The sequence below is a fragment of the Plasmopara halstedii genome (genome assembly GCF_900000015.1).
Source record: "Plasmopara halstedii genome assembly, contig: Scaffold_110, whole genome shotgun sequence".
NCBI classification, from domain to species: Eukaryota; Oomycota; class Peronosporomycetes; order Peronosporales; family Peronosporaceae; genus Plasmopara; species Plasmopara halstedii.
Window position 1 is genome coordinate 68,117 of NW_020187031.1, and position 15,305 is coordinate 83,421.

A 15,305-nucleotide genomic window follows, 5' to 3' on the forward strand; every position below is an offset into this window, starting at 1 on the left:
TCTCAAGCGCTAAGCTACGGCAGCCCCGCTGCAACAGTCGTATAAAACATGTCCGAGTACAAGAAGCTGCTCGGCAGCCGAAAATTGTCTCTTTCTTGTCAGCATAATTCAGACCCCAACCACCTCTGACTCGCTACTAGGGCTTCCAATTCTGGTTGCTGATGCGGTCCTCGAGGAGCGAGAGTTGTATTACGTATGTATTTTAATAACCACAACTTACTCAAAAAGGGTGGGGTGGACGCGGAAGGTCTCGATGCGATTTTTACCTGTTTAAAACTCTGCATAAAGATGGCGCCTCCATAGAAGGGTCTGACGCTAAAGCGGCGACACGAGTTCTTCTTAGGTAAATCTATTAGCCCTCGTCTCTCTGAGGGGGGACACCCGCAATACGCCTGGCTAGGCAGTGCGGACATCCGCGACATGTGTCGCTTCGGATTTTCTATGTTGAGAACTCCGCTTTCGCAGAGGTACTCCTATTTTACCAAGCAGCATGCTTGTTGAAGTACCGCAAGCGCGACGTACTGTTGCTCTGTCTGGCGAAAAGCCAAATTCATGGTCATTTTAGCTCCCCCTCTTCCAGAGAAAGAGATTTTTTCTGTTCTTGCCTTCAAAGAATGGACGCTTAAAATGATTGTACTCACAGAGGGTGCTGTCTTCGATCTCATCGAAGCCTGGCTGAAGCGCTCGTGGAGGTGTCTGACTACCGCATTTTCATTATTGATGATTGCTTTCAGGCGAGCTATTACCGCTTCTGGCGCTTCGATCGCTTGTTGAATGGCCGGACAGCATCACAAGTTCAATAAATGGAGATTATTTTCAAAAAATAAACTATTTTGATTGTCTCTTCCACTAACAAACATCAATCATCGCCATTCAGTATATTCAAAAGTAATTCCACATCGTTACTCATTAGCAAAGGTTCAAAGGACAAGCAGTTCTGTAAATTGGCGTGAAATTCCTGAAGCTTCAAGTTTAAACGATGCAGCTCTCTTTGAAGTTGGTGACTGGAATTTGACGCATGCGCGCTTTCAATCGTAAGTTCTTTAGCACGCATCGTAAACAGCTGAATATGCTGCTTAACTTCTTTTGAGGCTCTCTGTCTGCGTGCACAAGAATGCTCAACATGGTGCTTGCGTTTCAATAATTCTGTTAATTCTCGGGACGCCTGGGCTGAGCCAATATTTGCCTCAATGCACGTCGCTTTCAGTTTTTCTATTTCCTTTTCTAGCGCAACACACTTTTCTTCTTTCATTCCTACAAGCTCTGGCTTTCGTTCCAGGCACTTGCGCCACACTTGAGCCTGGCATGTTATACTTCCTGTCAATTTATCTGAAAGCTCGGTCATCCGGGTCGTGGCACGATTGTGAAATTCCCGATTTTGATGATCACGGATACTGAGAAAAATGTGCCTTTTCTCCAGTGTACGAAACCAGCGCTGTAGTACAACGGCGTACTGCGCTTCACGCTCAGATGCAAATAGCGCATGTTGCGCTATTCGCTTTTTTGTAAACCAAGCCGCCCGATCATTATTTATTTGTAGCTGATGAAGCTTATGACGCTCATCTACTAAAAGACGCCACATCTTCTTACCTTGTTTGCCTCGCCATACACGCTGTATTTTGGACGCTGCTCGAGCAAGCTCATAGCAAAACCAGTACGCATAGATTCGACCAATATGACCACGAACAAGTGCCTGTATCTTAGTTGCTGAGCGATGGAGTAAGCTGATGCGCATTGATGACTGCCAACCTCGTGCAGCCAATGATGCATGGTAGTGCGATACAATTAAGTGCATAGCACCCAGCTGAAGGAACAGTCGACGGTTCTGCTGCTGTGCCCCAATCGCATCCATTATAGCGGTATGCTGTCTGTGGCGACTGAGTCGCAACCTCTGTGCTGATGCCACTACCTTACCGAGCCACATCCACCATGTTGCTTGAATTTTGGTCGCACTCGATCGTCGCAGACGCAAGAGGGATCGAAACCTAGCAATTTGCACGAGAATGCTACGCGATAGAAAGAATAGACAACAATAAATTTCAGTAGTCATGATCGAAATGCAAATACACTTACACTATACTGCGAAAAAAATGCTGGATTATTCGTGCGCAAGTATCTTTAAGACGGCAACGCTGCCGTTTACATTCCAAAACATAACGTGCCTCACGTCGCCCACAAAATCCTCGATACCTCTTCTGTATCATAATCGCAACAACCAAAGCAGCATCACGCTTGCGCGCCCAAGCAATCGCAAATTTGCGTGTGTAAATAGAGTACTTTGTTAAGATAAGAATTCGCGGACTGGACGCGTAGGCATGATAAAGCACAAACACGCGTGCAAGACACCGACCGCAATATCCACGATAAATTTTCTGCAGCGCCACGGCTCCATAAAGCATCATATTGTGGAACCCAACTCTTGCCATGTAAGCTCGAAAAGCTCGTTGAATTTGCTTACATCGATCGTTCCTTACTAAAAGCACCTCATTCGCAGCCACTTTACAGCATTTCGCATTTTGTCGCCCAAGAAAACCTCGTACTATCCGCTGTATGTGCTGTCCAGCTACGAAACACGTACAATGCAGTTGCATAGCACTCTGCATCAGTTTGTTACTCTCTCCTCTCAATTGTGCCGTGAGTTTCTGTGATCGATACCGTCGAAAAGTCCGTTGTACAGCTGTGGCAGCCCTTGCTTGTCGTTGATAGTGCACCTCTTGTTCGTGTCGTTTTTCTATAGCTCTTCGTCGACCCAGCCATCCGCGAGTGAATCGCTGGATCACAGTTGCTGCGTGATTACGTTGTATTTGAAGCTGCTTAGCAATTTGGATTGCAGCACTCTCGCGAGCAGCCACAAAGATGCGAACAAATACTCGCAACCGACGACTTAATGTGCAAAGGGCTCGGATCCACGCCCAATTTAGGTTGCATCGCTCAGCTCGAAGGCAATGAGCTTCAGCTATTAGCCGACACTGCAACTTTTGGGCAGCAATTCGTCGATACCAACGCTGTACACGAACTACTGCACTCTTTTGTCGCCGAAAATATACCAATGCACATTCTAAAAAAGATGTTGAACTAAAGCAGGCATCCAATCTGTAGCGCAGCCAGCGAAGTATTTTCCGTGCTGCCTTTTGACGTTTATGCTCACGACACAAGAATGCAATGACATTAGGATGTCGCGGAGATAAGCCATCGCGTGTGGCCTCGCTGATATGTCCACGTGCTGTAGCCATAGCCTGCAGTACTGATAAAGAAATTTCTGGGCAGCGACGCACATCAAGGCGAATGAGACTTGTTGCAGGCCGCAGCAACTTCGCAACCCCAGTGTCAGTAAGCTGCCAATCATTTGCTAAAATAAGCGTCTCTAAATGCGAGCAGCATGGCGCTTTACTCAGTGCTGTCATGGTTTCGTCACCAATCTGCTCACAGCTTTCGATATCAATAACACGTAGTCTAGAGCAGCCTCGTAGAATTTCAAAAAAACTTGTAGCCGAAAAGTATCGCGAGCGACTTAGACAAATTTTGCGCAAGTTAGTGCAGCATTTACCTAACGCCACGCACAGTGCGTCAGTCCCAAGTGATGTAACGTCCAGATCGGTCAGCGTATTAACAAACGATGGAGAAGTCCTCATCCTGAGTAAGGCGATAGCTAGTGCATTTGTGTCGCATTGTGTTCTGCCAATGTGCAATACCTTTAGTCTACTGCAAGCCAATGCCGTAAGACTTGCTTCACTAAGATGAGGAATAGATAAGAATGCAGCACAAGTCTTTGGGGCATAGACTTCGCTGGGTCTGTTTCGTACAAGAGTACTTCTCCATCGTACAGTGTGCAGCTCCGAGCACCCGTCAAGCAAAGCACGTACACCGGATTGGTCGAGTCTTCGCACGCCGTCAAGTGTGACCGATCGAAGCAGTGGACAGCGTGCTGCAAGGGCTACGATCCCTCGACTTGTAACTTGAGAGCAGCCTGTGATATCCAGAACTTCTAAAAGCCAACAACCATTCTTTCGGCTTTTTTTTGCTGTATCTTCACCGCCCAAGTCGCATAGAATCTCAAATTGGTCAGGTTGATCAGCATGAGCCACCACAATGTCGCCCACGAGCCGTTGAATCCCATAATCAGTGATGCTTGTGCAATATGCAAGCAGAAGTGTTGTAAGCTGCGTACACACCTCGGCCAGTGCAGTGAGAATTTGATCGTTTACTAGAATACAATGTGAAAGATCCAGCTTAATAATATATGTCAACGCATGTATTCGACCTAGATGCTGCAAAGCAGCGGCTCGTAGCCCGGAGCAGTGAGATAAGTTCAAAGTCTCAAGGTGCAAAGCACTGCATTTACGCAAACCAATGAATGTAAGACCGTCGACCAACGACAATCCAGCGGCATTCAAATCGCGAAGTCGAGCCGAAGTTGATGATGAAGTTACAGGTGGACCACTTGGTACTGCCATTGACGAGGATGACCCCCCAAGCAAAGCGAGCAGTGCAACTTCGGTCAGTTTTGGGCAGAAACTTATATCCAAAACGGTCAGAGATACCACCTCACTTTCGCTGAACAATGCAATGCCATAGTCCGTCACACGTCGGCAGCGTGCAAGTGTTAATTTTGTTAAAGAGGAGCAATGACGAGACAAAATGCGTAAGAAGTTGTCATTGACCCATTCACAAGAAGACACGTCCAATTCTGTCAAAAATTGAGGCAAATTGTTGCTGTCCAGGAGCTGTCCGCCACTGAATGACAGCAGCTGACAATCTTTAAGACGAAGGACACGAAGTGTATCCCCATTTGCTTGAGCTGCTTCCAAGATAATGTTAAGTCCCCGCTTAGTGATATGAGCAGTTCCATCTAACGTGAGGGTATGAAAGGACGACTTGACGAAATGCTTTAAGTGATCATAGTGAAACTGAAGCTGCTGAAGCGAGTCATCGGTGACTAGCCAGCCGCTGAGGTCAACATGTGAGCGAAAACATTTTCGAAGAGGATCAGAGAAAACAACTTCTTCTGGTAGATGTAGCCGTAGCTTGGCCAAAATGTTTCTGTAAGCATCCGCAACTGTAGTTTTGTACCCACTGCCGAGAACGTTAGCGTTGCCTACGGATTCCTGATTACTGGATGCACGAGCAACCGTTGGAGCCACAGGACCCAGTGTGAGCGGCAAGGGTCGCTTATTGACCCTTCGAGCTCTACCACTCATTATCCTGCAGGCTTCCCGATATGAAACTTGATAATTCTGCTGGAAAGACGCCCAAGTAGTCAGTAGTCATTCTGTTAAAGATTAGCGAACGCTAAGCATGACAATAGCAAGAACAACCCATTCTGTTCGAAGGAAGGGCATAGTCTTGCTGATAGTAGCTGTGTTATTAGTAGAAAAGAGTGCCTTAAAGGCTACGTCGGATACTCCAGAGCTGGTGATTGTAGCCCCCGACAAGCGAGATGAAGCAGAAGAACGGGAATATGCGAAGGAACAGCAGGAGTTAAGAGAAGACGTCGAATTCCGAGATCAAATTTCATCTATTACCACTGATACCTACAGGTCAATTATACTTTCAGTAATCGTTCGTTCATCAAATCTAATTGTTGTTCGCGCAGCTTTGTCGAGCCTACAGCATACTCGATTGGGCTATTGCTAGATCCTTGTCGAGGCCATGCCTTCAACTGTTGTATTGATCGTTTTGGAGAACCGGCATACATGGATCCTACTCACATTGCGGAGAAAATATCACTGGTGGATGAGTCCGGGGCAACATTGGATATGCAGGTCAGTAGGATTGGCGACCGCCCTTCGACCTTTGACCAGAGTTGCTATCTTGACGACGACTTGATTCCATTCCGTCTACAAAAGACGTTGAGCTCAAGCGGCGTAAGTGTATCGAGAAATTACACCAATTCGGGATGCATTGGGCGACTGCAGGGTTTAGTCTCGATGGAGAAGGTGGTGAGGCCAGCCTGTTGGGACTACAATGATTCTGTTAACGCACTCGATTCTTGCCATCATGTGGACGGCCGGAAAGGAAATACATGCGTGGCTGTTGGGTACATGCAAACGAGCTACATTGTTCAGTGTGGAGGAGCTTTCGAGCTTTCAAACCATTGTGGCACGTTTCTAGAGCTACATGAGCCAGATAACGAAGTAATTCTGAGTCAGACACGACTCATGAGGCAGTATCCTAATGGATTTCGGACAACAACATTGCCTCTTTTCTTTCGAGGAGACAGAGCTCGAACCGTTTGCATGGGTGATTATGAAATCTGGTGGGTCCAGCGAACGCGTAGCAATTTCATTGTTCAAAAAAAGAAAAAGTTTCGCATTACATTTCCGCTGTGTGACTTTGACTTCGCTACAAACATATACAAGAATTACCACCAAATTCAATCAAGCGAGATTTCAAATTAAATGATACACTTAATTACCAGCTGTGTATTTACTTTAGCCATCCATTCATTGCCGGTTGAAAAGATTCTTGTTTTGATGGCGAACATGATGCCCCTGCGCCGGTGCTAATATGTGGTTGCCACAGAGCTGAAGAACACAGTTCGCAAGTCCGTGCCTCAAATTTGTTTCTAAATCCGCACGTGGTGCAATGACGAGGACTTTGAAACTCGACAGAGGAAGGATTTGAAGTGGCACAAATCTCGCAAGTCGCCGTAAGCCTAGTCTGCTGGTGAAAACACACCGGACATTTCCAAAAGTATGTCTTGCTATCAACATGACTAGATTGAGTACGTCGAAGATGCGGTTCTTTCGACTGTGGGTGATGATGGCTTGTGACGGGCACAGGAAAATTTAACTTGAACACCTAAAATGACAAAACGAAGCATCAGCAAAATCTTACAACATCAACAGCTTGCTTATCCACCTCGTTGTTTTGTCTCGATGGTGTTTCGATGGTCACCTTGTCAGAGGTAACTTTACGACTGGTTTGTGTTTGTGAAGCTTCGGGGCGTACAGCTTTTGGATCAGACATTGACGACGAAGCTGTCCTGGAAGCTTGAACACCTCGTTGCATTCGTGGAGGTGGTGATTTTGGCTGGAGAAAAGTCGCAACGACCTGACAAAAGTCGATGTAATCAAATTTTTCCTTCACCACCGATGTAAATCGAGAAATAACAGTCGTTGCCACATCAGACGGCAAAAAAATATTTAGCTTTCTCATTACAGCACTAAATGCATCAATGAAAATGAACCCCGTGGACTTGATATCATAAAGCTCAAAGTTATGGTATAGCGTCGCTGAGTCAATTCGCCGCACATTTAAAAGCTCAGAAAAAAAATGACCCACGAAGTTATCGACGCGCTTCGCTTCTTCAAAAGATGTAGGTGCATTAGTACACACTGCCTTTGGGCCAAATTGTGCCGGAAAATGGTGACTATGAGATACTGAGCTTGGTTTCATCGAATTATGCTGAAACTTGTCAGCGCTTCTAGACGCCTGAAAAGCTTCAGTGCTTTTTTTCTGCGCTGTTCTTGGCTGAGGAGAATCTGGTCGCATTTGTTGGACCAGAATGTTGTAATTTATTTGGGCAGACATTGGGTGTCCAAGAGCAGTCTTAACTGCCTCGAGTTCAGAATCCGTCAACCTACACCCCATCAGGCGAAGCACCGTTTGAAATTCCAGTAGCGTGAGTGTTCCTGTTCCTGCAGTATCACATTTTTCTAGTAACTTTCGACCGCTAATATTGTGCTGAGCTGCGGCTAGAAAGCATCGATAGATCTTTTTTGCTAAAACTGGTTCGAGTAACGAAGAAGATGCTGTAGTTGCTGCGGGGATGGGCTTCACTTCGACAGGCGGTAGATCTACATTTGCGACAGTCGCTGGTGCCTCCTTCTGAGGACCAATGGCGATATCGATCTGTTCCTTTATAGCCGCAATGAACGGTTCAACTTCGAAAACCGTCCTACCATGGAGCTCTGTTTTTATACACGTGAAAAGCTTTATTACATCAGTATTGCGAAGCCGCAAGGAAAGGGTCGTCAGCAACTTATAAATTTTTGTTTCGCTGACAGTAAATTGCTTTCTCGCAGATAAATCTTCACTCAATGTGTTCACCAATGATTTGAGCGCATGTAGCTCTGCCGGGGTTTTGTGCACATGTTTTATTGCTTGGAGCAGTACAGGCCCAATGCTTTTGGAAACCTTTAGTGTGATGCAGCTTTCTTCATCGCTACTGCAAGACAGCTCGTCGTCACTTTCGCCGGTGCTGATGTCGTGATCGGCGGAAGCTGCAGCGATACTTTCTTGTGTTTTTGCAAAATCGCCCAGAAAGAGTTCATAATCTATATACGCACCTTCGTCGCTCGTTACAGTATAAGATTGTATCAATAGCTCAATGTCCATGTTCTTCATGTTATACACAACACGCTGGATGACTAAACGGTCCAAAAATTTATTGATGATCTTCTCAAAAATCTGAACTGTTACCCTCGTTTCATTTTGATCAAGTCGATACTTGCTAAAATATGTTGCAAACGGAAATTGTGGACGTAAAAGTCTGTTCAATTTACCAATCTGTCTTAACAAAAGGGCATGCGGTTGCTCAAAATGTTGTGGTGGAATAATGCTAGATGAAGTATTTCCAGCTGACGTTTTGTCAGCGATTGTCGGTGAAACAATTACAGTATATGGTGCTTCATCGCTTTGGGACTTACACGGTAAGGTATCAGATTGTTCATCAGCAAGTGATTTGAGCTTCTGGTCAGCTTGTTTGGCGAAAGAAATAAAGTCCGCGTACGATAACGCCTCGTCGCCATTTCCTTTGAGGAATTGTAATAAAAGCTTTTCATCTTCTGATCCAAAAAACTTGCGAACACCAGCTTTTTGGAGCAAATGCAAAAATTCATCTTTCGACATTATTCCATTCAGATTGGTATCGACTTCTGGAAAGAGACTGAATAAGCGCACACCAGCATCTTTTTCCGAAGACAAAAATGAGAACAACTCGTTGGAGAGTCGTTTTATGTGGTTGTCGAACAGGTAAGATGTGCCTGCAAGGAAAGCTCTCGGGCCATCAGATAGAAACTTCTGGAAAAGCGCAACATCAAACTCAGAATTTTGGTGCAGCTGAAATGAAATTTTTATTACTTCAAGTTCTTCCCGAAGGTAAGGATGATGCACGCCCACAGCCCACAACACGTCTTTAAGGTCGTCAACCGACACATAAACGCTTTTAGGCATATTATTTTCCACTCCGAAAGCTTTATAAATGTCAGAACCTTGAATACTGGGTTCCAATTGAGTAAATTGTTGATGCAATGTTTCCAGCAAATTGAGAATTTCCGACGCTGGTATATAAAATGCTGGCTGAGACTCTCGATAATGTTGACATTTTTGTGTTATCGCTTCGCAAAAGCGCTCATATTGAACATTTTCAGTACCTTTGCCATCTCCGAACATTGTTTTAATGACATCCATATCTGCCTTTGGTACGGCAATACTCATCTCTTGAAGCGTCTCTACAAAACGATTAAAAGGCACGAGACCGGTAGTATCTTTGTCAATTATAATGAACATCCTCTTAAGTGAGCCACAAAACGCCTCTGCGTTCCCATTTGTGAGGCGTTCATTTATAACGATGTCATCAAGAATCCGTTGCAGATTGGGATTCGGCAAAATGACAGTATTAAGCCTTCGATTAGATGATGAAGACGACTCAGCAAGACTAAATCGAAGAAACTCGTTAAAATTAATCGCACCAGACAAATTTGGGTCAAATCGTCGCATCAGTCCTTTTATCTCCTGATCATTCAGGTACTTATTCACGCCAAGCTCACGAATAGCGGCTTCAAATTCAGACAAAACAATATGCCCAGATCTGTCTTTATCAAAAATGCGGAATGGAATCATGTAGTCAAATTTGCCATCAGGAGTTTTAGCACATCGCTTAATCTCGTCGCGGAGTAAATTAACCCCTTCAAGAAATTGAGGACTATCATAGTGCGTGCCAAACTCGCTTTTCATGTTTCTCCGATCCTGGTTTTCTCGGATTCCTGAAAGAAAGCGGTCAAGTAGCACCGCACCATCACCTCCACAACAAGCCCCAGTAAACTGAACCACATATACCAAATCCTTTAAGTCAACCTGACGCGTCAAGTTTTCCACTGCCAGTGCATTCAATTGCTGTGATAATTTAACTAATGCCAACTTTCCATTTGCTTCTATATTCAAACGATTGTAGATTTTATCGATGCCCGACTTCAAAGGTTCAGAGCCGACCAGCTTTTGTAGCTCATACACCACCGTCGGGCTGTGTGAAAAAAAATCTGATCAGGCAACTGTTAAAATGCAAAGTACACATATAAAGGCGCACATTTTTTTTGGTACGTGATTGATAAATGCATGAAAGGCTGCCTGGTTAACTTCTCCATTTGTCGATGGTGCTATCAACACTTGCAGCAAGAAAATTTGATCCTCGGTCAATCGTCTGCTCCGCTGACGTAGGACATGATTGATAGTCATGGAATCAAGTCGACCGTGTTTGGGCTTTAGTAGACGCCATGCAGATGCTGAGTCAAGTATGCCGTCTTTCGCTAGCTTTTTATTCTGATTTTCGAGTGCCCAAACTCGAAAATCGTCAGCGGCTTCAGCAATTCGTCTCGCGGCTCTAGCAGACGCGTCACAAACTCCAGTAACGTAGCTCAAAAAGTCTGAATAGTCGACAAAACCATCTTTGTTGACATCAAAACGCTGAATCACTTTACTCAGTTCGCTATTAGTGAAGCTCAGCTGATTAGTTGCAAATATTCGCTGAAAGTCGGATCGACTTAGTTTTCCATCCCCAAGTGCATTGTAAGACTGAAATATTAGTCGGTAGTTCGGAACGCTGCTTCCGAATCGCGTCGTCATCGTACGCTGGAGTGAGTTCACTAAATCATCACTTTATGTTGTACATACAAAGAAGGAGCGAGAGTCTTAGACGATTAATAATCTAACGAACCTTCATAACATATACATACATTTCAGAGTCCGTAAGCTCTAAAAATTGAGTAAACGTCCCTAGGGAAATTAATTTTGCGCCAAATGGGTTGATACGTTCCCATACAAGTCTAAAGTCCTGTCACCAAATCAAACCGAGAGCATATGAGCTTTGTTACATCAAAAATTAAGCACTCCTTCCTTTATCCCACCTTTTTGTCCATTTTAAGGCCGAGTGTCTCAATTCCAGCCAAAACCGCTTGTTTCGTGATAGCCCTTACTCTCTTGGGATCGAATTCATCAAAAAGGCGACTGAAATTCAATGAACAATCTTGATCAATTGGACAGTTTCGTCTTAGACATTTTCGAACTTGTGATTCCAAATCATCACAGTGGCGGTGAACACTTGTCCGTGTTCGAGGGGATGCCATCATATGATTCAAGATGGATGGTTCGGCCAAATCGGTTAGTAACGTCTGGCGCCGTCGTATCCACAGAAATACTCCATGCTTGTTACTTTTTTGAATGAAATTACCGGCTACCAGTTTAAAGCCACGATGGCGGGGTAGCCATAAGCGCGCGGAATTTTCGTCACTTAAGTCTCCGCTAGTTAGTGACAAATCAACCAGCTCATTGGTCATCTGTGCGCTTGAGGGTACAAGGCTAGTCCAAATGTACTTGTGCTTTCCAAAGGTTCCGCCTTTGCTTATATCCTGCTGTAAACAAGTGTAACCCTTGGATACCAGCTCTGTGTCTCGAGAGCTCGAGGCGAGCTTTATATTTGAGATAGCAGCTTTTCCTTCTTCTCTCGCAGCTTTTCGAAACCAGAGGTACATAGGACAAGAACCGCTTGCATTTTGCAGATTTGGATGTAACTGAATGTAGTGACCTCTCTGTAACGTCATCTCTTCCAAGTTATTAGTTGATATCTTGAGTTCAACGACCCCATTTTCCAGAGCGGGGTGAATTAGCTCTTCAGCCTTTTTTTCATCTTTAAGAAGAGATTCTAGGTCATTTAATTTCACCAAACCATCCTGATCAGAATCCATAATGTTCATAACAAAAGCAAGCTCCTGATAAGAGTTATTCCGGACGGTGAGCTCTTCATCTTATAATGTTACCAATGGCTACGACGTACCCCAGTTGTGAGCACGACATCTACGTCGCGCATGATGGCAGTATGAAATAGTTCTGGTGCCATTGCCGTACCATCAGGGGATGCTAGTCGCTTGAAAGTATCTGCAATTTCAATGTCCGTCAAGTCTAGACTTTTAAGGTGTTTCCGATACTTAAATAACAGTAATCGGCTGAGGCAAAATCGCATCAAGTTAGTCAGCGTATCTCGCTTGTTTGGCAAGAAACGGACAGAACGTACAGCTGATCTTGATCCAGTAGGCAAAACTCAACAAAGTCTCGGTGCAATAGTAGTTTGCAGTCGTCACACTCAAGGCGATGAAAAAGAGCATCTACCTGGTCGTTCGGAACGGCACTCTCAAAAGCCGGGTCGCTGGCAATGAGTTTTCGAAATTCATGTTCTTCTAGCACAAGTTGTTGCGGTTCACCTTTTATAATTTTCTTGATCTTGGATACATGTTGCTGCGAGCCAAACTTTTTCATCAGATCTTTGAGGTAATAGTAGATACTGTTTTCTGCGCGCATTGATGCTGCTTTTTCGCGAAAAATCTGCCGGGCGTGGTGACCTAGCAAATCGTCAGAGTGTTTACAAAGCATGTAGGCGCCTTCGCGTACACCATCTAGCGTAAGATTTGTAAGGAACTCGCCGGGCTGCGCCATCGCGAAATCTGAAGTGATGTTCGATTTCGAAACTCCCGCATCGTAATTAGTCAAAACTAACACTTTTTAGGTATTGGATCTCTGAGAATTTGTATTTCTTTTTTTTCTCGACGTCACGCCAGCATGGAGCTGTCATCTTCCGCGGATGAGGAGATGTTGTTGGAGAAGGTGCACCAACAATCTCCAACCAAACGTCGTGATGAGTGGAAAGACTACATCTTTGCTGTGGCTTTTGCTGCCAATTGTGCTGCCATAGTTATCGTTGGGGTGCGTTTAGCCCGGTGTCAATATGAAGTCAAATTATAATGTTTTAATCAGATGCTGGACTTTGGTTGCTTTATAGCTCTTTGTTGGCCTTCCAAACGTATCAAGCATATTCTTTACAATTCACCGTGAGGACAATTCCTCACACGGTTTAAAAATCTTTCTCCTATTCATGGCAACTTCGTGCATCGGTGGTGGCGTGTCAGCACTATGGCTGCAGATACTACAAAACCACGCGGCGCGCGTCATCTCTTGGACGCTAAAATGTAGCATTTTGGCTTTCTTTGCCGCATCATTTGCAGGATTTTACGACTCCGGTATGGCAGGCAAAGCTATCGGCTTCGTCAACTTGTTTTTCGCTCTCACAATCATCTCGTACTACTCGTCAGTACGTCGATCCATCGCCTTCGCAGCCTCAAATTTGGCAGCAGCATCTCGTATTCTGCGTTTTTTTCCTGGTGCAATTACATCAGCGCATTTGACACTGCTTGCACTCATAGCGTGGGTGGTAATTTGGGGCGTGGCTGTTGTTGGCGTCCTCGCTAAGTCAGTGGTTCACTTTCATGACTCGAATTCTTACGGAAATATATGCTTTTTCTTCATGCTACTAAGGTGCGTCGTTGTTGAGACGCATATTAAAAATACTTGTTCATTAAATTTAACACGGGATGTGGTGCAAGCTTCATCTGGTTTGTTCAGGTGGCAAAAAATGTGGTACACTGTATTGCAGCCGGTGCAGTGGGCGAGTGGTGGTATGGTGCTCATGATGTTAACACGATCCAGCGGGCGCAAATTCGTACGCTGACGACGTCTCTAGGGTCGATTTGCGTCGGTTCACTGGTGGTCGCTGCGCTTAACGCTTTGCACATGCTTTTGTTATCCACTCCGCGACGGAAAGCCAAGGGCAGCGCCAACGCTTTTCTCGAGTTTCTTGTCAAACTTGCAATGCGCAACATGAACTACTTCAATAAGTACGCATTTTGCCAGGTCGCGCTTCATGGAAAAACCTTTTGGCAAGCTGGGACAGACACAATGCAATTATTTCGGGACCGTGGCTGGAATTCCCTTATAAATGACTCGCTTATCACGAGCGTCCTTTCAGTAGGGTCCCTGGTCGTAGGTATGGCACTTTTCTTACTATCTACAAGGTAGTTCTACCATGATTTAAACATGCACACCTATATTATGATTATAGGCACCGTGTCAGGAGTCATTGGATCGGCATGGCTGCAAATAACGCTGAGATGCACTCCGGGCGAGTTGGCTGATCACCCGGACGAGTGTCGTATGTAACTCGCGTTTGCTTTGCATTCGAACAGATTGCGTGCTAATTCCGATGATCTTGCCTTGTATATGAGATCAGAAACTTTCAATGTTGTGCTTTTAACATTCGTAGCGTGTGCGTCAATTGGGTACGCCATGTGCACAATTATGTCTTCAATCCTAGACTCGATCGTAGCGACGATCTTTGTGTGCTTTGCTGAGGTAAAGTTGGGCGCCTTGGAGTGCTAGCGCCAGGCACTTGCTGATTACTGTATGTGTGGCTTTCAGGATCCCGCAGCCCTACAGCTCTCGCATCCGGACGAGCACGCTCGCCTTGTGGATGCTTGGTCTCGTCTGCAACCCGAGTTAGTGATATTCCCTACCCACATGGTTTAATGCGCTTTCATCGTAAACAGAAGGAGTGCTTTGTCGGAGCTTTCTTGTGCACTTGAAATTTTATATTTCGGTATAGTTAGGAAATAGTTATGACATACTCGGCTTATAAGCATGAGTCCCAGACGATGGCTCCCATTTCAAGCGGAAAACTGTCATCAAATCCTGATACCCTGGATCCTTGAAGATTCCGCCTTACTTCTCGTACGCGGCGACACATGTCTTCCTCTTTCAATCGATCTATGGCATATGACATTCCAGCTAAACAATGCCTTGGAATTATTTTTCTCAAACTTTAGTCTAGGATTAAACGGCATTCCACGCTGTCAAAGTCCTCAAACTTCACATGAAAGCTGGAAAACATTTGACGTGTCCCTGTCGCACGACACACGTAGATAATATCGGTATCTAACTTATTCGATATCTCCGCGTACTGTCAATTATTTTCGTGTCGTAAGTGATTATACGGCGTTCTGCAATTCCATGAATTTGATATTGTCAGCCATCAGCCGTATTTTATAACCCCACCTCCCTTCGAAAGCGTTGATACTTAAAACGTGGGCATAATTCAAGTCGAGTCAGAACGAAACTCAGTTCTTTCCCATTAGACGCATGGTGAAGCGGGGCTGCCGTAGCTTTGCGCTTTGAGGAAGCGTAAGTTAGGTCACCGACCTCTC

The 15,305-nt window shown here is 45.0% G+C and overlaps 4 protein-coding genes across 4 annotated transcripts; 2 read left to right on the forward strand and 2 right to left on the reverse strand.

Moving 5' to 3' along the window:
- Nucleotides 1–859: 859 nt before the first annotated feature.
- PHALS_00044 (F-box protein containing LRR) lies at nucleotides 860–5,198 on the reverse strand (the record flags this gene model as incomplete). The annotated part of the gene is made up of 2 exons (XM_024727170.1): nucleotides 860–2,006; nucleotides 2,074–5,198. The coding sequence occupies 2 exons, from the start codon at nucleotides 5,196–5,198 to the stop codon at nucleotides 860–862; spliced, it is 4,272 nt and encodes a 1,423-aa protein (XP_024572076.1).
- Nucleotides 5,199–5,295: 97 nt separating this feature from the next.
- PHALS_00045 (RxLR-like protein) lies at nucleotides 5,296–6,398 on the forward strand (the record flags this gene model as incomplete). The annotated part of the gene is made up of 2 exons (XM_024727181.1): nucleotides 5,296–5,537; nucleotides 5,594–6,398. The coding sequence occupies 2 exons, from the start codon at nucleotides 5,296–5,298 to the stop codon at nucleotides 6,396–6,398; spliced, it is 1,047 nt and encodes a 348-aa protein (XP_024572077.1).
- A 424-nt stretch (nucleotides 6,399–6,822) lies between these two features.
- PHALS_00046 (hypothetical protein L915_11978) lies at nucleotides 6,823–12,708 on the reverse strand (the record flags this gene model as incomplete). Its single annotated transcript, XM_024727192.1, has 6 exons — nucleotides 6,823–10,246; nucleotides 10,310–10,876; nucleotides 10,956–11,053; nucleotides 11,127–11,987; nucleotides 12,053–12,221; nucleotides 12,290–12,708. The coding sequence occupies 6 exons, from the start codon at nucleotides 12,706–12,708 to the stop codon at nucleotides 6,823–6,825; spliced, it is 5,538 nt and encodes a 1,845-aa protein (XP_024572078.1).
- A 123-nt stretch (nucleotides 12,709–12,831) lies between these two features.
- PHALS_00047 (hypothetical protein F443_12259) lies at nucleotides 12,832–14,813 on the forward strand (the record flags this gene model as incomplete). The annotated part of the gene is made up of 9 exons (XM_024727203.1): nucleotides 12,832–12,975; nucleotides 13,052–13,289; nucleotides 13,362–13,409; nucleotides 13,473–13,584; nucleotides 13,653–14,092; nucleotides 14,168–14,257; nucleotides 14,336–14,457; nucleotides 14,524–14,625; nucleotides 14,712–14,813. The coding sequence occupies 9 exons, from the start codon at nucleotides 12,832–12,834 to the stop codon at nucleotides 14,811–14,813; spliced, it is 1,398 nt and encodes a 465-aa protein (XP_024572079.1).
- Between the last annotated feature and the right edge of the window lie 492 nt (nucleotides 14,814–15,305).